At 26.5% G+C, this 25,121-nt stretch overlaps 1 protein-coding gene across 1 annotated transcript in view; it reads right to left on the bottom strand.

Moving 5' to 3' along the window:
• Nucleotides 1-25,121, bottom strand: part of LOC100201172 (bridge-like lipid transfer protein family member 2) — a 102,119-nt gene that overhangs the window by 33,479 nt on the left and 43,519 nt on the right. The window contains exons 28-41 of the mRNA XM_065808067.1: nt 24,558-24,653; nt 20,782-20,841; nt 20,565-20,661; nt 19,851-19,921; nt 18,732-18,868; nt 18,448-18,520; nt 16,191-16,284; nt 15,691-15,789; nt 4,035-4,106; nt 3,904-3,959; nt 3,188-3,326; nt 1,193-1,289; nt 944-1,028; nt 380-460 (exon numbers count right to left, since the gene is read on the bottom strand). Coding sequence (XP_065664139.1) covers nt 380-460; nt 944-1,028; nt 1,193-1,289; nt 3,188-3,326; nt 3,904-3,959; nt 4,035-4,106; nt 15,691-15,789; nt 16,191-16,284; nt 18,448-18,520; nt 18,732-18,868; nt 19,851-19,921; nt 20,565-20,661; nt 20,782-20,841; nt 24,558-24,653 — 1,257 coding nt within the window. The remainder of the gene's footprint in view (nt 1-379; nt 461-943; nt 1,029-1,192; nt 1,290-3,187; nt 3,327-3,903; nt 3,960-4,034; nt 4,107-15,690; nt 15,790-16,190; nt 16,285-18,447; nt 18,521-18,731; nt 18,869-19,850; nt 19,922-20,564; nt 20,662-20,781; nt 20,842-24,557; nt 24,654-25,121) is intronic.

The following is a 25,121-nucleotide window of genomic DNA, read 5'->3' as shown; positions in this document are numbered from 1 at the left end:
TGTCTTAACTTGTTAATGGCTAATGGCTAAGCTAACTTGTTAATGGCTAAGCTAATGGCTTTTTCAATTTTTTATTATTTTATATTTTGTACGGGTAATGACTTTAAAAGTTTAAAAACATATATATTAAAAAAATATTAATTTTATTTTTTTAATCTATATGTTATTTATTACTTGTATTTATGGAAGACTTTTTGGAAATCCGGAAAAAACTAAAAGCTGAAAGAAATATCTGGAGCTCCAGATATATCCAAAAAAAGATAATCCCTAAATTTCTAATAAAATAAATTTTATGTAGAAAACAAACTTACTAAAACAAATTACTAGTATCAAATAAAAACAAAAAAATCAAATCATTAAAAAAATTTGTGAAACTAACCTCTAAAAGATCTGACGATATATCCATAGTTACATTCATATTGAGATTTGTTGAACGAAACAGTTGATAAGAATCATGCTTCTAAATATTTTAATTTAATATCTACTACTTAAAAAAATTTCATATACACCATTTAATTTAATATAGTCCATAAATATCTAATTATATTAATATTTTTTATTACACAGATATTTTATCAAATAAATATAAAACTTCACCATATATATATTTAATGTTTAATATAAGTTTTTATTATATAGCATAAAAACTTATATCATATTTTAATTAACTTGAACAGTAACAGTAGCTTTATATTTTGGTTTATTAGTTACATTTAAAACCTTTCAAATTCAATAATCAAGTGCTTTTATCAAAATTATAAAATATTTAACATTTTTTCTATAAAATACTTTGAAATAAGTGCACCACCCACTTAAAAAACACAATTTTTATACAAACTTTAACACAATAGAGATGCCATTTAGTGGTGTTACTGGTGTTACTAGTTGGTGACACTAGTATTTAATGTAATTTAAAAGTTGAATACGCAATAAAAGTTTTTACCTCACTTTGAACAAATATTGGATTTGTTGGTATAGCAACATAATGATCATTTGCATCACCTTCACATAGCCATTCTAACTGAATACTAAATAATAAATTAAAATCAAAATTCTAATTAACAAATACTTTTAATTTAAAAAATTAATTAGAAAAAAAAAGAAAAAAAGATAAATAAAAAGGGTTTTTTTAAAACTTTAAATTTTGATTTGTATTGAATACTTTTACCATTAAAAAAAAAAAAAAAATTACTTTAATTTAAAGCCAGGAAAATGTAAAACTTTACTATCGTCATATTTAGAAGCATTTCTTGTTGACATATCAAAGTCACCATCTATATTTATGTTACCTATGAAATATCAAAGTAACAATAGACATATCTAAGTCACCATTTATATCTATGTTACCTATAACATATCAAAGTAACAATAGACATATCAAAGAAACAATAGACATATCAAAGTCACCACTTACATTTATGATACTTATGACAAACAAATTCAGATTTTACTGTAATCACTTACAAAATAATAATTATTAATTAGAGTGAATAATAATGATTATAAAATAATAATGAATATTAGTGATAAATCATAATAGATATGTCTAATTTATACAATTGAAATGAAAATTTAGAAAATTCAGAAAATCAAAAAATAATTACATTTTATAATTTGACATAAGATCACAGTTGCACAACCTTTGTCAAACAATCAACTGTAATCACCAGATATTGTTTGCAAAAACAAGACACAAGAGTGTAGCCACGTGATATTATTTGTGGATACAAAAGCAAGACACAAGATTGTAGTCATAAGATATTATTTGTGGATACAAAAATAAGACACAAAAGTGTAGCCATAAGACATTTTTGAATGCAAAAACAAAACACAAAAGTGTAGCCATAAAATATTATTTGCAGATACAAGACATTGCTTTTAGTTAAAAGACATAATAGTCACACAACATTATTTGCAAATACATAGTATCAAAAGTAGGGCAATTTTATCAAATATTAATATAATCAAATTAGGAAATAAAAGTAACAAAAGATACAAAATTGTATACCCTGTTGACACAGGAGACATTGAAAAGCATATTAGATGTGCAGATGGTGTATTAAAAAAAAAATTTCCGATTTTTCATCTTATATGGTAAACTTCAAATTTTTATTTTTTATACATGAATGAAAATATAAACTAAAATAAAAAAGCTTTTTAAATATAAAATTTTTTATTAAAAAGCTTATTTGACATTTAAAAAATAAACTTTGCATTTTTTTTATTGGCAGCCAGTTTTTAACAAGATAAAGTTTTTATATTTATGCTATGCATAAAATAAATCTTATTTTATTTTTGATGTTTTAAAACCCACCAATTGCAGTAGTTGTAGTAGTTTTAAGTTTGATCTCCATCGCGTCCCTGGTAGTACCACGCTTAACTTGTTTCTCTTTGCAGCAGCCTAGCTTGTATTTTGGAGTTAAGAGAGGGTTGTAACCACAATAAAGCCTCGTCCACTGTAGTGACCTTGTCAAACTTGGGGAGGTGAATTACATAATGAAAAAATAAAAAAAAATTTGCACATAAGCACCTTGAAACAAACAAAAAAAATGTAATACCTGTAGCAATTATATTTAAGGTAGATAAATTGTCATTAACATGTTTATAATAACAATGTAACAATAAATAATTAACATGCCTCTCTAGTATTTCTTACATTTTTATTGTTATCTAGACAGCATTAGTAATGTATTTTACAAACACAGTAATGTATTTTGTCAACATATATGCTGTGTTTAATACTTCAAGTATATGAAAAAAGAAACATGAAATGAATTAGCAAAATTCAAAATTATGATGGTAAAATTAGTATATAATGTTGTGAAGGTTCTATAAAAATTATGAAGGTAAAATTAGGATGTAATGCTGTGAAGGTTCTATGAAAATTATGAAGGTAAAATTAGGGTGTTGTGAAGGTTCTATAAAACCTGTAAATAAAAGAAATTAAGATTAGATGCATCTTTAAAAGATAAAAGATAGTAGAAGAGGTGAAGAGAAGACGAGTAGAAGAGACGAAGAGAAGACGAGTAGAAGAGACGAAGAGAAGACGAGTAGAAGAGAAAAAGAGATGAGTAGAAGAGACTAATTATGATGACAATAATATAAAAAACTATGACAACAACAATAAGTCAATACTATATTTATATTCTTGGTTTTAATTAATTGAATTGTTTTGAAATTATTTTACCATTAGTCCATTCAAATGTTGCTGCACTCCACTCAATTTCCAATTTTTCAGTTGTATTATATGGATCATCAGAAGCACTCAATAAAATGTTTAGATCAGCAACATCAGCTTTTAATTTTCCATGAAAAAGTATACGTATCTAAAAACATTTTTAAATTATAAAAAAATTCTTATAATAAAAAAAACAACTAGCATATACAGCAATAGATATATATAATATATAAAATATATATATATATTATATAAAAAATATACTGTAACCAAAATATACAAAATAATAATAATACAAAAGCTTGGTTTTAGTTTCATTATTGATTCAAAATGATTTAAATTATATACTGGGATAATTTTTAAAAGTAGTTTGCAAAACAACTTTTTTTTGGCCTTAAAACAAATTTTATTTGCTCCCTTTAATACATTTTTAACATAAAATTTATCTTTTTTGCACAATATTTATTTACAACAAAATACCCACCCAAGAAAATCTTTGTTAATAGTATTATAAGCAAATTGTTGTTAATAGGATTAAATTTAAAAAAAATTGAGTGTCAATTTAGAAATTATATAAATGTTTTTCTAAAATATATTTATATAAACTAACCTTAAAAATGCATAAATAATTAGAAGCTTAGAAAGGTTCTTGCAAGAACTAGGAAAAATTTAATGAAGAAATGATAAAAACATAACATAATTAATATAATGATAAACAGACAAACCTTGTCCCAAATTGGTAATGGTGGACTTATATCCAGACTTGTTTTTGTAAGATTATCTAGAAAGAAGATTCTTAAAAAGCCAATACTAACACTATTTTATACAGAGATTCTGATTCAAACTAACAATTTACCAAACGAAGCAGAAACCATTGAAAATGCTGGCTCAAAGTTTCCACCATAGCCAAGTTGGCATGTCGACATATCTTAAAAAGATTTAAAAGTTATGCAATAAACAAACTAATACACACAAATTATTAACAAATTATTAATCTTATAAGCAAAGATATTTTGTTGTAAAAATTTATTTTATAAAGTAAACAAGATAAAAACGAAATAGAAAAAGTGAAAAAAAAAAAAAAAAATCAGAGAAATACACATGTTGGTAAAGTTGTACTCCTAACAGAAGACTATGTCATTTTATATATAATAAACAGGACATCAAAGTCATATTCTTATAAAATTAAACATCCTTCAAAGTTAAATGTGATGATAAATGAATCTTTAAAATTATATTCCTCTATATAAAAACGCTCAAGACAAGTTTTATTCTTTTATTGATAATTGAAATCATTACAAGGTAATTAAAAGTATAACATACATGTTCTTTTACAAATATTTGTGGTTTTTGAAGTAAGTCTCATTTGCTGAATTTTAATTCTTCCAAAATTTTACAAACCAACTTGCTCTTTGTGAGACTAATTTAAATTTCATTTCCAAATTTCCATGTTAATGGCTATTAATCTTTGATGTGACTAGTCACATGCATAGTCTGAGCATATACTTCAGTATATGTAGCCTGAGCATATACTTCAGTATTCATTTAACATTAATTCACCTATTTGCCATTAAACTAGGTTTGAATACTTTGAATAGTCTTTAATATGCATTTTTTTCATTCACTCAATCATCTGTCACTTCATCAATCCTACTCTTACTTAAACTTTTTTTTGATGTTCTGACAAAATTGAACTAACATTTCCTCTTTATTTGTTTGTCTGTATTGTTGTTATGGGTGACAACTAAACTAAAAGACACTAAAAGGCTTGGCTTCAGTACAACTGACCTTGCAGTCACTAAAGCTCAAAACCTATGTTCTTTTTAACCCTTTACTCAAATAGTTAACATTATGATATGTTTTCCCAACAAAACAAATTACTTAACTTTTCTCCTTAATTTGTATTCATGTGAAAACAAAATTTTTTTATTTACAATTTGCAAAAAGTCAATAAAAAAAGAATATCATGCAACAAATTAAACTTATGCAACTAAATTCAAAAGGATTAATGCAATACTAAAGCCCATTCAAAAGGATATTATGCAACACTTCCATTCTTTTCACTAACTCTAATAAAATATACATAACTAAATCTTATCTCAAAGACTCTGAGATAAAAAGATTTAGATTAGATATAAAGATTTTCCAAAACTTAGAAGTTAGAGATGGAAAATCTTAAGTGTCATTAAGAGAATTCTCTTATATTCTATTCTTTTTATTTTATTACTGCTCCCAAGAATAAAGCACAACAACTTGCAAAGGACATTTCTTTCAATTTTCAATTTTTTGAATCTAAAAATCCCATTCTTCTTGACATTCTAGAAAATAGGGTAACTTGTTGCAGCTTACAAAATAATCTCAGTGATCTTTTTTTTTTTTTTTTTATATCTTCACTTTCAACAAGGCTGCAAGCCTTGTTGGAAGTAAAGATAGTGGTCTATTAGTGTTGGACATTACAAGTGGACTATTAGAATAGTGAATTAGAGTTAGAATAGTGAATAGAATACTTTTATACTACTGAAGGATTCAATAATTTTAAAGATGTTACCAGATACACTGTAAAAAAAAAGCTTATGGAGAAGACCAGCATGCCAAACTTATCCAGAAATATCCAGAGTGATAGCCTCAGCCTCTCCACATCTATCAAATGCATAAAACCTATCAGTTATTACCATTAACAAATCAGCAGTAGAGCAAAAAGACTGAATTCCATATTGATGATCAGATCGTAAGTTATCAGATTTAAGATGAGAGAATAAGTGTTTATTAATTAAAGATTCCAAAACCTTGCTTATGATAGGAAGACAACTAATGGGACAGTAGTTAGACAAGTCAGATCGTCCTCCAGAATTATTGAAAATAAGGATAACAAATGCTGCTTTCCGGCAGGATGAAAAACAAGAATCTGATAAGCACTTGTTAAATACTTTTGAAAGTATAGACAACAGCTCCAGAGAACACTTCTGCAAGGCTATAACAGGTTTGTTGTCCGAACCATAAGCTGTAGAAGAGTCTAAGCAGGAAATTATTTTGGATACAGAAGCTGGAGTGATACAAAAGTCAGGCAGGTTTGCCCTAATTAAAGACACTGTTAAAGATTCTCCAGAAGTCATGAGATCCTAGTTTTTGAGAGGAAACCAAGATTTTGTGACCTGAGAATAGTGGACTTTTTGCAATGGTTTCTAGCTGTAGTAAACAGATGTCTGTTTTGTGGAGAATTACTTTGGTAATGGGTTTGAAAGTAATGATTAAGATTGGAAATTGCAGCAGCACAATGAGAGGATATCCATAGAGAAGAGTAAAGCTTGACTTTGAATTGTCTAGAAGGAACAAAGAATTCCGTACCAGCCTGAATCCAAGAAGTTATGTAAGAAGCTCTTTTGTCAGCAGTAAGCCAAAAAGATTTCTGCCTAAAGGCCATCACGAAGTAAATTATGTAAAGAGTCCCAGTCAGCTTTAAGGTAGTTGTAAGAGGTACAATGATAAAGGAATTCTGATGATGAAGAAGAATGAGATAATAGTTTTTTTAGAGAGATCAAATGGTGATTAGAAGCACCTAAGGATGAATGTGGAGAAACTGAGCACTGACTAGGATCAGAAACAAGACATAAGTCAAGTAGAGAAGATAAATGATTCGGATTGTCTGGAAAGTGAAACACCTGCAAAGTCACTGGCGCTAGAGCCAAGCCATACAGTGCGATGAGCATTAATGTCACCAACAACAACGATATTGCCTGAAAAATAAAGAGAAAAGGCTTGGTCAATTTGATCAGAAATAACATTGAAAAGAATACAGTCTTGAGAGGAAGGAGAGTGATATAGTACAAAGAAAAAGGCAATAAAGCGAAGTGGTGCTAAACAAAAGGACATTAAAAAAAATAGTCTGTGAATTCAAACCTAGTTTCCTGACTAATAGGTGAATACTTATGAATGTAGATGCCCAGACCAAGCATGTGACTATTGGAGTCTTAAGGAATTAAAGGAAGATAACCATCAAAACTAAGATCACGAGATGAGACAGTTGAACTCAAATTGGCCTCACAAAGAGTAAATAGGTCTGGTGAACTTTGCAAGAGATAACACTCAACAGAAGAAAGTTACTTTGAAGATCACAAATATTAGAATGATAGATTTAGAAAAATTGATAATGATGATTGTTTTTTGTGTTTTATAGTTTTTGGTACTTTAGTCATTTTTGGATTTGTTAAAGAAGTTGATTCAAAGCACAGATAATACTCAGTACACTTTTTAATAGTCCAAGCATTAATATTGATAAACCGAATAATATTGATAAGTCCTCATTAATATTGATAAACCGAAAGCCATAGAAACAGGCTCTAAATGTGGCCTCTTCCCTCAGATGTTCACTGCTCGTGTGTGACCGTTTGGCAAATTTACAGGTACCGAAAAAAATTTAAAACCACTTAACAATTTTGCGTAATTTCATTATTTTTTTAATGTATGAAACTAATATTGAACTTTGATGATAAATTATATATATGACATGCATGACGAGTCAACCTTTTTGCAACAAGATTGCCAACAGCAATATGTCCGACGTAATCCTAATTCTAATAATAAGAATAATCCTAAATATGATCTAAGATACACCATCAAGACAGTCAAACATTCTCCAGGTGTCATGGTTTGGGCATGCTTTGCATATAAGGGTGCAGGAAGTATAGAGTTCATTGAAAAGAACGAAAAAATGAACAGTGCCCGATATGTTGACATCTTGTCACAAAACGCAAAATGTTCTTTGAAAAATCTTTACTGTTCAATATTTCAGCAAGATAATGCCACTTGTCACACCTCTAAAATATCAAAGGCTTGGTTTGTAGACAACAAAATTGAAGTTCTTCCTTGGCCTGAAAATAGTCTGGATCTTAATCCGATTGAAAATTTGTGGAAATACATCAAAGATAATCTTGATAGAACCAAATGTACATCTACAGAATCCTTGAAGGATGAAATCAGACGAATTTGGTGTCTGGAAGCTAATAAAGATCAGTGTTCAAAGTTGGTTGAAAGTATGCCTAGAAGACTTCATCTGGTGATTAAAAACAAAGGATATATAGAATATATCCTTTTAAAAATTAAAGGATATATAGAAGACTTTATCTGGTGATTAAAAACAAAGGATATCCATGTAAATATTGATATAAATATTTACATTGCTTTGCTTAAATGTATTTATTAAAAAGTTTAAATGTTTAAAATGTATTTATTTTCATTTTAATTCAATACATTTGTGTGTGTTTGTTTATTGATCACTTAATGTGTATGCAATTGAATGAGGTGTAAATTCCTTTAGGTTTTTTAATAAAGCATGTCATATGTATATAATTTATCATCAAAGTTCAATATTAGTTTCATACATTGAAAAAATAATGAAATTATGCAAAACTGTTAAGTGGTTCTAAACTTTTTTTGGTATCTGTATATGCCAAAGTTTTAAAATAAATATTATACAATTATAATCTTTGCTTCAAGCTTAAAGTATTAGTGTTTGACTAGCGAAAAAATCAATCATTACAATAAAAATAATATATCATAATATTAAACAAAGATAAAACAAAATTAAACTTTTTTTTTATTATTAATTTTTTTTTTATTAAATAGAAATTTAAGTAAATTTTTTTAATTGCAATCAAAAGTTTTATAAATATTTTTGTGCTCGTGAGATGATAAACAAAAGTTTTAATTTTATTTCTTTTATGGTTTTTTTTTAGGCTTCGTTTAATAACTTCGTATACAAAAAAAATATTGCTGCTAACTATAAACAATTTTGTTTTCTGTTACTAAATAATTTGATAAAATAATTAGCTTAATAGAAATTAGATTTTTGTAGTTTTTTATTTTATTTGAGTTATTTCATCAGTAAATAGCGCTTATATCTAATATAACTGTCAAACTTTTGTAACAAACTTTTTTACATGATTGTTATTCAAAAGTTAATGTGGTTTTTATAAAATTAATTACTTCTTTTATCTTACCGCTTATAGAATAAATTAAAAGTTAAAAAATGATAAAATGTTGCTTAATGGAAATTGCTCTAGGCATTCGTAAAATTGCTTAACGCATACTTAAACGCGTGCCGGCAGCTAAACACTTTAAAACAAGGCCTGATATCAGTTTTAGTGTTTTCCATTTCTACATTACAAGTATCAAAAATATAGAAATATTTATAAATTATAAATAAATATTGAACTATTATTTTGGCTAAACAAAAAAATGATAAAGATCATTAAACAAGTTACTTAAGATATTAAATCTTAATTTAGGCATTTTGTTGTCATAAGTAGTGCTTATTAAGCACAATGCAATTAAACAATTTCATAATGGTCAAAATATATATATTTTGGCCAAATAATAATTTCAAAAGTAAGTTCGATTAATCCACTTAGTGGCTGGATAGTTAAGCAAATCAATTAGGTCACAAACCAAATTATGTTATGGTCATAAAATACAAAAGGAATTAAGAGCTTTAAAATCAGATCTTAAAAATTCATAATAACATTTTTCCTACCATTAAAAATAAAAAATTAAAAATGTGTCTTTAAAAAGTGTGAAAATGTGTCTTTAAAAAAAAAATATTTTAGTCTATTTAAAAATACATTAATGTTAAATAGTTATGGAAATGGTAAAAGAAAGAATAAATATTTAAGATTTCTGTAAGGATATTTAAGATTACAGTCATTTAATAGATACGGCTATTTAATAGATCGTTTACTGGAGGTTAAAAATTATTAAAACAAAGGATAAAAATAATCATAAAATAAAGCTTGGCAAAAAAGTGACATATTACTTATTTTAAAAGGCAGTCAATATATTAACAGACTGCCTAGAATTAAACAAAAATTCTGCAAAAGAAAGTACAACTAAAAACAAATAACAAATGAATTCTAAACTTGCAAAATTTTAAATACAGAAGGCTGGCTTTAGATTTATAAAAATAACACATTCCTGGATAGAATAATAGGAAATTTATGACTTTTACAAAACATTGTTGCAACAATCCTAAGCATGCTGGTTTCGTTAACAATGTAAATGATGTTTTGGATGCTTGTCACAAGTTAGTAAGCTACACAGTAAAATCTTCAGCATCACAAGGTTATTATTATATATATATTTACCCAGGTCACTGATTCCTTGATAGTGTAATACTGATGTAATGCTTATGTATTAATCATGCATAGGGTTTTTCGGTTCCGTGTACCGGGACTCGGCGAGTTTGTGGGTGAAGACCCCGATCCGATACCCGGTTTAAAGCTCGACGAGTCTCATTGTTTGAATGTTTTGCCTTGTTTTGTTGGCAGCGGTGCATCGTCTAGCTGGATCCCTACCTTTTCTGGAAAAAAATAGTAGTAGGGTTTGTGAATCTAACTTAAAGCTGGCCTTGGCCACGGCATTTTAGATGTTTTGAGAACATTCAAGTTTATGTATGTTTCCATGTGTGTCTGAATACACACTAAAAGAATTAACAGCATAACTTAATTTTTTTCTAATCAAATGTTTTTTTTTTATATAAGCGAATGCTTTAAAGGGTTTGCTAATATAATACGTTTCTATATTAGCAAATGTTTTAAAAGCATTCGCTAATATAAAAACTTTTAATTAGAAAGATTGAAGTTAATAAATAAATTCTTTTAGCGCGTATTTTAAAAACTTAAAAAAAAAACAACACTTTTCATTGATTAATTATTCCTCTATTTTAGGAAAAAGGTGAATTATCATAATTTTACTAGAACATTTTTTACAGTCCCATTATGCCAAGGCTCTCCAAAGTGTGGGAGTATTTTACTCAATGTGCCGATTTGAAAAGTGGAAAATGCAACAAGTGTTCAACGATAATATCAAACTAAGATGGAAATACTTCATCAATGATTAAACATTTAAAAGTTAAATATGGAACTTCTTTACCAACACGGGAAGAAATAGGAGAAAATTCTGGCACCAAACGATTTAAAACTATCGACACTTTTGTTTCCATCACAAGAAAGCCTTTAGAAGAAATTGTCTCTAAAGCGGCCGCTCTTGATGGTATATCATTTAGGGCAATAAGTCTAGTTTTATTCGTGAAAGTTTAGTAAAATCAAGTTGTAATCTTCCTAAAGTCGAAAGAGATGTTATGAATTTAATTCATAAGTTTTATGAAAAAAAGAAGTTGGAAATATTAGAATTATTACAAGAAAAAATTAAAGAAGACCGATGATTTAGCATAACATTTGATGAATGGACAAGTATGAAAATTCAGAAATATCTCAATATTAATTTGCATGGAATTGACTCTTATAATGGAATTGAAGTTTATAATCTGGGTCTAATGAGAATTTTTAACTCGTGTACAGTTAGTTGAAAAAGTAGAACAACATTTAAACAAATATAATACTAATTTTAAAAAATATACAGCTGGTTCAACCAGCGACAGTGCAAGTGTAATGATAAAATTTGGACGTGAATCTCCTAGTCTCTATAATTTGTGTTTGAATCACACTATACACTAAACTGTTTGTGATGTACTATATAAAAACAAAAAGTATTACCGTCTTGCAAGATGAAGATGACGTTGATGGAGATAGAAATGACCATGGTCAAGATGATATTAATGATGATCAAGATGAAAATTATTATTCTGACGAGAGCGACGGTGACGTCGAAGAGTATGGACAAGTTGAATTAACAAATTTAGACAATGTAGAAGAAAATATAAAAATTGTTCATATAATTATCAAATTTTTTAAAAGTTCTTCTGTGAGAAATAATAATTTGCAAGAAAAGATCAAAATAATTTTAGGAAATGAACTTCAGTTAGTTTTAGATGTAAGAACTCGTTGGAACTCAATGATCGAAATGATATCTAGATTTTTAAAATTATTTTATATCATTAAAGAAGCTCTGCAACATATTGGAAGTGTACATTTAATAAAAAATATTAATATTGAATTATTAAATGAATTGGAAAATACTCTATAGCCTATTAAATTAACTGTTGAAGCTCTTAGCAGAGACGATGCTAATCTTGCAACAGCCCAATTAGCAATTGATTTTATGTTAAAAAAATTAAAAGAACCCAATGATAATTTAAGTAGAGAGCTATTAATGACGATGAAAACTCGAATAAATAGCTGTAAAAACCGAGAAATAGAAGAGCTATTAGATTCTCTTGTAAATGGTACTACTAGAAATTTTTGTAAATGGTACTACAAAGAAAATACAATTATTTACAACAGATTTACTGAAGAGATTATTTGGTGTGGTTGAAGAACAGCAAAACACACATGAACAGGGGCATTCAGCTGAAAATAAAGAAAATACTACAGGAAAAACAGTACCATTAACACTAGAGGAAGAAGACCTATAAAATAATAGAAAGTGCAAAATGTCCAATTTTGCCAAACTGTTGACATAAATTAGCTAATATTAAAAAGAATTTTATTATTTTCAAAAACTAAAAAAAGAACTGTATATTTAGAAAAATTGTATCAAGCGTTAATTACGATAAAACCAACATCAATAAATTCCGAACGAACATTTTCTGTAGCATCCAACTTCTGTACAAGAATTCGTTCTAGATTATCGGACAATTCATTAAGTGCATAAGTTTTTTTAAAGTTTTATTTTTTAAATAAAAATAGTTGCTCTGTCACACAAACACTTACAAGTATTTTAATTAAGTTTATTTTTGCTAGTATACTTGCATGCATTTTATAAAATGTGATATTTTTAAAAAGGTAATGTCAAGTTTATTTGGTAGTTAAAGATTATAATAAAGTATAGAATAATATATTTACGTTAGACGTTGAACTGGCTAAAAGTTGTTTTATTTACCTTAACGCATACCAAATCCATTTTTAAAAATCTGAGAACAAAAAATTATTTTATGCTATTGTTAAAATTGCAAGTTAAAAAGACAAATAGGACCCGGACCCGAAAAATATTCTTAGACTCGACTCGGACTCGTCAAGTCTAAAAATGCCGGGTTTTCCCATACCCTAATCATGCAGAAGTCTTTTTATTTTAAAGCACATTAATTACTTAAAAAATATCATGCGTCAAAACAAATTTATTTTATATAAACGTTATTGACATTTAAAGTCACAATATTGTGTGGTATAGTGGTTAATAAATATGGTCGTGTTGCCTGCGCTTCGGGTTTAATTCTTTTTGGAGTTTATTTTCGTGTTTTTTTTTGAATATTTTTTTATTAATTAACCAATCGATGCTAATATATTAATAATAATAAATATTAATACAATAAAAGACACGGCGGTTAATAAATAGTTAACAAATAGCATAAATGCGCTTAATGTCTTGCTTTTAAAGAAAAAATGTTATTGTTAATGCTCTTACTCTTGAGTCCTTAATACAAGGGAAGGGGGTATTAAAAGGAGAAGAGTCTAGATCTAATAAATGGGGGAGGGGGATGAGAATGTTTAATAAAAGAGGGAGTGGGAATTTTTTATGATACAATATAAGTATTTTTTAAAAAAAAGTTTAACTTATAAATCCGAACTAATATTTTTTACTAAATACGCTTAAAACTATTTAACTTTAGCATGAGTTGCGGTTAATTTCACATTATCGAACAGCTGTTTTAGCATAATTTCAATAGGATTTAATACGCTGAACCAAGATTTACCAGGTCAGCAATTTTTAGAGCCTGTTTACACTGAAAGTTTTTGTTTTTATCAATGACTAAAAGAATTATTTTCTAAATCTTAAGGCCGATTTTCACTGACTTTTTTTTTGAGATATAAAGTTTTTGCTGACAACAACTAAAAACTAATAAACGAGGGAGGGAGGGGGATTGTCTTAATAAGCTTGGGGTGGGTGAGAAAATTTTCCAAAATTTAATAAACGCTCCCCCACTTTTATTAGGGACTCAAGACTAATATAGTTTATAAAGAAATTCTTTAAAGAAATTTTTTAACTTAGAGTAAAGTAAAAAATTTCTCTCTAATAAATAAAGTGAAAACAGACAAGCAAAACTCTCCGAAAGCGAAAACATTTACAAAACTTAAAGGTCGGTTTAAAAAAAAAAGATTCCAATGTATTTGGTTTAAGTCCTACAATTGAATTATGAGCAAGTGATGCGATCCAAAGGCCTGCCCAATCAGCAGGAGAAGGTTACATAAAGAAAGTGAGAAAAAAATAATTTCTCGATGAATTAAATATTAAACATTTATCTATTTTACCTTTTCTTTATTTCTGAATATTAAAAAAAATTTGATATCGCGTTTTAACAAAAAAAATATTATGAAAAAAACATTTTTTTCAAGATTGTCATTCTTAAAAAAAGTCTTTAAAAAAAGGTATTTTTTAGAACTTTCTTTCTAAACTACTTAAACAAATTATTTTCAAAAGGTCTGGAGAACGCACTACTCCCAAATATCTTAACTATTGTCCAATCAGTCTTCATACTATTTTTATATCTAATAAATCTTTATCAAAGTCTTTGAGTCTTTTATTAAAATTGATGATGTTAATAACATTATTTGTTGTACTAAAGATAATGTATTTCTAATACTTCATCTTGAATCCAACAACTTAACAGTCAATAAAGACTGATATCTTTTTATTCTACTACTTTTTTCTAATTAATAATAGAAATGTTAGAAGTGGTGGGGCAAGGTATATTGGTCTTGACATATCATAGGCTTATGTTTTCTTATCATGGTTGCTGCTCAACAAAGCTTTTTTCTTCCAATAACCAAAACACTTTCAAATGACTTGTAATTCAGCAAATGTCATTATTTTACTGAAACTTCTTCATGGTCTATAAACTTTTATTTTTCTAGTTTTTGTCTTTAATATCTATGCTTTAAAATTTTCTCTCATTTAAAGACTTTCCTGATTTGTAAAGCTTACAGGTCTTTTGCCAGCTGTTTTTTTGCTCATTAATTTTTTTACTTTCTAGCAACTTTTAACTTGCTTGGAGCTTTGCTGGCAGGGAAAAAGAAAGAAAATTTTTTAATTTTTACTTTCTAATTCCCTGAAGAGCAAGACGTTGAAAATAATCATTTTAACTTAATTAAACCAACTTTACTTTAAAGGGATCCCAAAGATAAGTATGTATGTATAAATGTATGTATGAAAAAAAAATCAAAAACCAAACAAAGCATTTTGGTACATGATGACATGGAAAATTTTTTTATTTGTTTTTTTTGGATTTATTATTTTTTTGTTTTAATTAGAAAAACTAAATGTTTTTTTGTATTATTCTCTTTAACATGAAAATGTTTTTGCGGTTTGGTATCCCTTTAATTTGACAAAAAATCACTGCACTACAAAACATACACACACACACACAAAAAAGAAAAAAAAATATATATATATACTAATCTTTTCTACAATGTGAATAGAACTTAGTGTATGTACAATATGAATAGAGTATATGTAAGATGTGTCAGTGATGTCAGATTTGTGCACATTCTACACATTAAGCTTAGATCATTTGATTTTGATTTCAAAATAACATTTTTTGAATAACTAAAACTATAAATAAATACCCCATTTTAAATCATAAAAGAACTTTTGTGGTGACATGTTTTTTCTAATTGTAATGTTGTTCCAGGGGTGACCAATAGGCAAGAAGGCTTCATAAGTTGCTAAAAATATTATATATATATATATATATATATATATATATATATATATATATATATATATATATATATATATATATATATATATTCATATATAAAATTAAACATGCACACAAAATAAAAACAAAACAATATAAATTAGTAGTGTAAAAATTTCTACAAACAAATATTAAACAAAATAAATTTATGCTTTTTAAAAAGCAATAATAAGTTAAAAGAAAAATAATGCTTGTTATATTTACAGCAGAAAATTAAAAAATAAAACTGAACAAACACACTGATTACTTAAATCAAGCTTATCTCTAGATTACTTAATTGAGAGTGTTTATTAGTTTTCTTAGTGCATGTACATAAATTAAAACTGTACAAATTAATAAAATTTTTATAAAACATTCCTAAAATACCTTGAGTAGCACATGCTTCAGCTCCTATAACTAAACCACGTACTGAAAAGTTTTCCATAAATATTAAAGATTGAGGATAATCTCGAATTTGAACCTAAACAATGTTTCATATTTTATTACTGCCCCAAAATTTTGCCATTGCATTTTTTCAGTTTAAAAAAATGCTTATAAAACAATATACTGATGTATAGATAAACATCAAACAATGATGCATAGATAAATATCAAACAATGATGTATAGATACTAGAATGTATACATATTAGAAACTATCCCTATTGAATCTGACAAAGATGTACATTAATCTAGGCTGAAAACTGCTTGTCAGGCTTCAGCCTAGATCAATGTATATCTTTGTCAGAATTAAAATTATCAAAATTATTATATTTATTTTTAGTAAATCTAATAATTTTGCTGTAGGCAAAATTATTAGATTTATTAAAAATATTCAGTAAACTTTATATAAAAAATTTATGAAAAGATGATTTTTTCAGTTATGAAATTGCTTTTTAACAAAAGTTTTTTCTTTATTAATTTTTTGATGATAGAATGTTGATTAGAAATGAATAACTAGTTTATAAGTAGTTTTATAAAATAAGGAAATTTTTTTTAAAACTTGACATTTAAATTTTATTTATAATTTTTTTTATATTATTATTGTTTAATCTAAATAAAAAAATTCTTTGTGTTTCAAAATAACAAAGTTCCTAATTTCTTATATTTTATTTTACAAATTCAATTTAAAGATATTTTATAGAGATAAAGATTCACAATATTTTTAATGTGGTTTCAAATTAAATTTTATTACAATGTGCTTTTAAAAATACGCAACTGACATAATAAAACTTTACGATGTAAGTATGTTAATTAAGTAAAGTTATATTACTTGCGTTTCGCTTTTTCGTTACGCAACAAAATCTCATAACAAGGCCTGAATTATTTTATACACATTGTTTTCATTTTTTGTACTTATGTAACATTTATGCATGAGTTACGTCCTCCTCTGGGTCTTGGTCCCAATAAACAATAACTTTTTATTTAATTTTTGCAATTTATTGCTGTTTATTATTTGTTGATTATGTTAAAAATAAAAACAAATTGCAAAAAAATAAAAAATAAAAAATGATAAAAATAGGTAAATAACAAAACAAAAATGAAATAAGAACAAAATTTAAAATTTTATTGTGTAAATTTTGTCAGGATTTTAACATGCTGAAAAAATTCAAATTTAATTAACACAAAGAGTTGGTCCTTATATCTAAGAAATTTATGTTGACGAGTATGTAAAGAAAACAGTAATCTTGACTGATTATAACCATAAGAAAAAAACTGTTAAACTTATTTCATTTTTTAGTACTAACAGCATGATGTTACATAACAATCATGTTTAATTTTAATTTTTATACTATGACATACAACAGGCCTTGCCAACACGAATTACGATATGACAGGTCTTGCCAACACGACTTACTATATAACAGGCCTTGCCAACATGGCTTACTATATAACAGGCCTTGCCAACGCGCATTTAGTGTAAAAAACTGGAGTTTAAAAAATTACTTAGTAGCAATTTACATCTTAAAATAATGATATCGTACTTGTATGATATACCTATAGTATAGTAAGTTGTAACTGAAGTATTTTATGACAAAAAAAAAATGTTTTTATAAACTAATTTAAACAGAATTTTATAATTGTTTTTTATGTGATTTTTTTTTACTCTCATACTTCCACCCCTCACAAACCTATTGATATCTAATGACACAAAATTTCAGTCAAAAAACATCTCTGTAGAAACTGTTTCACCATATAGAAAACTGCATTTGCATTAAATTTTAAATGAAGTTTTTTAAGAGAAATTAAACAAAAAACACAATACTTTGAGCTTTTTTCTCAAAATATTTTTACTTTGCATGGGCTTTTATTGTCCATGTAAAACTAAACTACATGGGTCTTAAAGCAAGCATGAACAAAAGCCTGTTACTCCCAGAAAAACCTTTATATGCATCTGATAAACATTTTCAGAGACTTTAAAGATTCAAGAAAAACTTTAAAATAAATTTAAAATTTGGTTACACTTATTTTAACAATTAAGTTATTATATAAACTATAGAAATATAAATCTTTAAAATATAACATAATATAAAACTATATATAAAATATATAAATATGTGAAAAAGAAATAAGAAGCTTTCTCCATGCCCCTCATTTCAGAATGTAAATGTGAACATTAGGCACATAAAGTTGAGACTTATTTACCTTTAAAATGTCAAACTTTCCATTAACCATACGTGCCCACAATGTTGAAAACTCTAATTCTTTAGGAACAGCACTTAAATTAAAAAAATATTTTTAAAAGGTAACTCTATAAAATCATTAAGAAAATCATTTATAATTGTAGATTTAGCAGTGCAACAAAAAAAGGTTGTTTTTATTTATATTTAAGTATTAGAACTTTCTTATATGATTAAAATTAACTGGTATATATTTTTTTTATTTATCTTATAACTATTTTGAAAAAAAAAATTAAATACTATTGCTACCGTTCATCAACACTTTCCATTTCTTGTAGAACATTTTCTTTTTTATTTAAGTGATGATCTGAATGTACTGCTAGTTCCAGGTCTTTTATTCTACTAACAAACAACAACTTTCGTTGGGGACGATCATCATACATCTCCTAAATTTCCATAAAACTTTATCTCGATAAAAAAGTATTTTTAGATTAAATTTATGTTTTATCACCTTACTTAATTTTACTCACCACTTTCATGGTTACTTCATTACCAAAAAAAAACTTATATAGTTTATAACAAATATATTAATAATAATTTTCAAAACATTAAAAACTTATATTAAAATACTTTGTGTATAATTATACTTTGTTTCAAATAATAAATGATGTTTTTAAGGATAACTTATGTTAATAGTATATAAAAAATTCTGTAGTGAACTTTTTTTTAAACTTTTGTTTCTTCCGCTAACTTATTGCACATAGACACAATAAACTAGTTTAAAACTAGATATATTATAAAATTTAGAGTTTAAGTTACTAGATTAAGTTTCTCTTCTTTACAAATTAAGTGCATCAATGGTCGTTTTAAAACAAGAGTTCCAGATTAAAAACCATGCTACATCCGCCATACTTAAGATATGGTCTAGCTTAATAGCTACACAAGCTTTATTAATAATAAACACACAATCTTTTATTAAAAAAGGAAAAATTTAAACTTCTAATATCAAACAAATAAGCAACTTGCAATATTTTAGATTTTAAAAAATTCCAAGAATATATTCTCTGCTTTGTGCAATGTATCTACATGCAGACTATTATCTTCTTGAATTATTAATAATCTCTTTCGCGCATTTTCTTTTTATTTACTTATGATCTACTGCATGCATCTTCTATTCCATTTACCTAATGTTAATTTACCTAATGTTAAAAACAAATAAACCAAAATTTAATCTTGTTATTTGTTTTTCAACTAATTAAAGACCATTTAGATGATCATCATCTTTTAGGTTCGTTATTCTTTCAATATAATTGCAACACAATTTACAAGAAAATTAGAGAAATTTATGCAACAAACATTTTTCTTTAACAAAATTTTAAAAAAAAAACCTAATAAAAGTTAACAAAAAGACAACAGTAGAAAACAAACCTTTGATCTTCTGATATAAATTAAAGCATTCCTCTCTTTTAAACTCTTTCTGAGCTCTTCTAGTTTCTTTGCTAAAATGATTAAAAAAAAATAACAGCCCTACATGTAAAAACCTTTAACAATTCGAAACAAGTTCTCTAACAACTTGCATAAAAAATACCTCCATACCAAAATGGTGGTATTTTTTAAAAGCTTAATAAGAAGTTAATTTTAAACACTAGATATATAAATAAGTGAGTAAAAGAATCATCAGTCAATCAATCATTTCTTTAGTTAAATTGTATATACTAGTTTTCAAGCATTTCCGATGTTATATCAATTATGACTGTCGAAAACAACTTTTTCAGCAAATTTTTCTTTGCTTTTAACAGTCCTAACTTTTGTGTAACAAATGAATAGCAAAATCAAAAACAACCTAAAAGCTCTTTATATTTATAATACTAATTTGTTATATATAATATAACTTTTAATAACTTGGAGGTAATATCTAAACTGAAAGATATTTAAACAAAAGCTATAAAAATTTTTAGTAATATTAATCTTAAATTCATTATTTTTATTCAAAATTTAAAATCTTTTTTTCGGACTTTTTTAGTTTTTTTAGGTTTAGGTGTTGATTTTCAAGAATAATTTGCAATCAGACACTCTTCAAAAATCTCTACATTTAACGCTCTTTAAAAAATAAAGATCATACTAGATATACTAAGACCATACTAGATATAGATGTTCCTTTTTCAGTTTTGATTTCTTCAAGTTTTGCTTCAAGTTTTTGCTCTCTTTCAATAGCTTGTTCATTCTCATCAGCTAGAAGCTAAAATAAAAATAAAATAATTTTATTTAAATAAGATTGGAAAATAGAAAATATATTTAGCATTTTACACATTTCAAACTATCAAATCTAAAAAAATGTCTTAACAAAGAAAACTTTTACCATATAATTATCTCCTAAACGCACTTCAAATGGATCATCTTCAACTTCAAAAGAAAAGTTCTAAATATAAATAATGTTTAATAATAAACATAAAAATAAATTTAACAAATAAAATTTTTTATTATGTTAAATATTGAAAGTACAAGAATGTATCATGGATCACTTTACAGTATTGCTTAAATTTTAATGGATTTTTTAAATTCTCAATACTTTTGCTTTATTTTCTTAAAAAAGTCATAAGAGCATATTTAATACCTCTTTCAAATAGTGCACCAAAAACTTCAGTACTTATTTCGGCCACTTATGTCCAATTTATCCTAAATTTTAACGCAAATTTTGGGCAGTGACATGATTAGGAATAAAAAAAAATCAGAACTTGACAGAATTCTTAAATTTTTTTTACTATGGAACCACACCTAAATCAAGTGTTTAATCAGTTTGGTTTTTGTTGTAATGAGCACACTTTGGATACCATTTTTTAGTTATTTCCATGAGATTTTAATTGGAATCATATCTGGAGAGTTTCCATGCCATTTAAGTACTTTTACAGAAAATTTTATCACCAAACCACTCCTTGGCTTAAGAAACTAAAAACTTTTCTTGCACTTTAATGTACATGTTCTGGTTAATTACCTCTTCAACTACATTTAGTTGACTTGTACTGTCTACGATATGGCTTCCAAGACAATGATTTTTGTTAGAAATTTCATAGTCTTCCTCAACCAGGTTTAAATTCATTTTCTACCTTTCTTCAAACCGTCTGCCTTTAGACCTATTTTTAAAAGGCTGTTGTTCACAGCCTGACAGCTTAAAGTATACCTTTATCAGCTAATTCTATCACAATTTTCTTACAAGAAGTTCTTCTATTCTTTTGAGTCATATTTGTATCTTTTGGTTAAGGCTCAGAGTAGTTCCTGCCTTTAAACCACACTTTCCAACTACTGAAGATTCTATTTTAGTCCCAGAAGATAGTTTTTTTTAATCAAACTCAAAAATAACTTAAGTTTTTTGCAATTTTTTTTTTGCTTTAGTCCACTATTTTTAAGCAAAACGGTTATTCTGCCTTTTTAACTCAAGTCCCTCATTGTACACATTTAATGTCCTCCTTGTACCCAATTGTTACCCCATGTTTAATGTCCTTTTTGTACCCATGTTTAATTCGTCACTAAAAATAATTATCAATTCAGTAGATTTTCAGCTAAACTTGTTTTAAAACTATTTATGACTTTAAATCAAAGGACAAGTCTTACATAATTGATCCATAGGTTACGTGATTACATGATTGAACCACAGGTTGTTGCTACATTTAATGAGTAAGTAAAATGCATATACCAAAAAGTTAAAAAAATAATTAGAAAGATAATTTTGTCTGTACCAAAAAGTACCAAAACTTTTTAATGAAAAAAATCAAATGTAACTGCACCAGTTATTTAGTTCAGTTTTGTATTCAAACTTGAACTTTTAAAAAAGAACCATTTTTTTCACATTTTAAATGTGAAATTTAGATTGTACTTTACTTACATAAACTAAAAAACATCAAGCACATTTAAAATAAAATATTGCTTTTATATATATATATATATATATATATATATATATATATATATATATATATATATATATATATATATATATATATATATATATATATATATACACACACATACATATTTACATACCAGGGTAAAAACTAGCCCTGTGGGGCCCGTCAAACTCATAAATAAACTGATTTTATTTAAATTATCAAGAAATATGTATTTTTTATGACATCAATGAATAATTTTATAAACAACTTTTAATACCAAAAAACTTTAGCACATAAACAAACATGACTTAATATTTTATAAAGTTTATTGTAATAACCAATAAATATGCAAATTGTTTAATTTTAGTTGTTTATTTTTTATCAAGTATAACTTTATAAATAAAAGAACGAGATTTAAATTGCACCATTATTTTTCTTTTTGCCAAAAAATTCATTTTTACACAAAATTTACAAAAAATTACAGCTGGTTCTAATGTGATGGTGGACCACTGTACTATCAGTTCTTGACTAACTCTATTAAAAGACCACCCCTAAATTATAAGTTACATACAAAAAAATGATTAATGATTATAACAAACTGTTACTAAAAATTTATTTAACAAATTTATTAACAAGGAAAATAGATCTTTACTTTACTGCTTGCTTTTATTTAAAACATAAATTAAATACTTATATAAAAACGTAAATTAAATAACAAGAATATATATATTTTTTGTTGCAACAAACTGGTACTAGAAATTTAAAAAACAAGATAACTAGATTCACTGCTTGCTTGAATTTAAAACGTAAAAGCAAATTTAAATGTTTCAATGAGCCATAGTCATAATAATATTTTATGACAATGAATGAAAAAATAATTATGGGTATTCTTTGTTGCCACAAAAGCATGCAATCGCATAAGATCTTTTGTAATTCTTTTGTTATTAAACGACATTTGTTGTTGTTTTAGCTGAGACTTTATAATTGTAACTTTATTTCGCTATGCGATTTATAAATAGAGAAAACTAATATCAATTATCAAATTGAACTTGCAATAAATGAGAAATATGAAATTTATGAGCTTTTACTATTTTCAAAACCTTTTTTATTTTTCTATTTTTAAAACATTTCATTTGATGGCACAGTTTATTACATGAAGGTGTAAGGGTTTGTCCATATATAATGATGAGCAGAATTTAAATAAAATTTAGAAGTAGAAGATCATTGACTTTCTTCCGCGGAGATTTTCATTGAACTTAGCTACTTTAAAAATTGCCCTTTAATGCTCACTAGTAAAAAAGAAATTAAAAAAAATACTTTTAAAACGAAAATGACAACGATATATTAGAATAGCAAATAAATCAGATATATTATTCTTAATAATAATTAATCAATATACACTGATTATTTTATAACATAAAAATATGTAATTCCTAATATATCTTTGGAAATCGGAGTTTAATTTCAAAAGTGGTTTCACAAGAACAAGCGTTCTTGTGAAACCACTTTTAATTTTGTGTTGATTTCATATTCATCTTCAATAAATGTTACAGATGGTATTTTATTTTATTTTTGCTGTCCAATCAATGTATGCATAGCTGAAGTGGAGTAGAAGAAGAAAGTGTATAAGAAAAGGACTCCACGCGATCCCAGAACACATTTAAATCTCTGGGAAGGGGGGAGGATGATTGGAAAATATTTTGACAAACTCTTTCGTTAAAACGCTGTATCAAATTTATTTCTGGTTAACACCCTGCATACATAAATACATATATATATATATATATATATATATATATATATATATATATATATATATATATATATATATATATAAACACCTACAGTATCACTTACGGGGACAGATTTTACAAAAAAACAAATACTTACGGGGACATTAGCATTATTGGGGACATTTTTGTGTACCCATTAATTTTTCTTCCCCATAAGCATCATTTTTTTTGTAGAAAAAATGTCCCTGTAAGCAACGTTTCTAAGGAGCGAAAAGTACATACATCGGCTATCAATTAGCCTGACTCACAAGGGAGTGCTGCTACATTGACTAATGTAGACCGTATGTATGTAATGTAGGTAAATATAAATAAAAATATATATATATATTTACATACTTTACAAACATATGGTCTGCATTACTAATGACGCAAAATTAAAACATGCGCAGACAATAAAACATTTAAACTTCACATTTAAAATTAATCTCTAAAATAAACAAAAAATAAAATAACAACACCTTGCATAAAAAAAGAAGGTCAGGTGGCAAGCTTAATAAATCTGGAGGTTTAGATTTTTTGTTCAACTTTATTACCATTTTTATAACCAGCTGCAACTAAAATACAAAACAAAACCTATATAACTTACATACATATATATATAAATCTATACACACAGACATACTTTTTTTTTTTTTTTTAAACATCTTCGCTTCCAACAAGGCTGCAAGCAGCCACTAATTAAAGTTGGAAGTTACTGAAAGGAAAAAGATGAAGATTGTAGAGCAAGATAACGATTGACAGACGACTTAAAGGATTGCAAATTATATGAATCAGGAAAGCAAGATGAAGGAAGAGAATTCCAAAGAGCTGATGTTCGAGGAAAAAAACTAGACGAATAAGCGCTTTTGGAGCACTTAGGAACAGTTACAGAAAAAGGATGACACTTAATTGAATGACAAGAATGAATTTTAGTAGATGGCACAAGAGACGCTAGCTCTTTAGAGCAGTGCCCATTATAGTATTTGTAGAAAAGAGAAAGCGAAGCAACATTACGACAATGTGATTATGGTTGGAGGTTGGCT

Source organism: Hydra vulgaris, chromosome 10, assembly GCF_038396675.1.
Source record: "Hydra vulgaris chromosome 10, alternate assembly HydraT2T_AEP".
NCBI classification, from domain to species: Eukaryota; Metazoa; Cnidaria; class Hydrozoa; order Anthoathecata; family Hydridae; genus Hydra; species Hydra vulgaris.
Note: the sequence above shows the minus strand (reverse complement) of the source record. Positions and strands in the feature narration are given on the sequence as shown.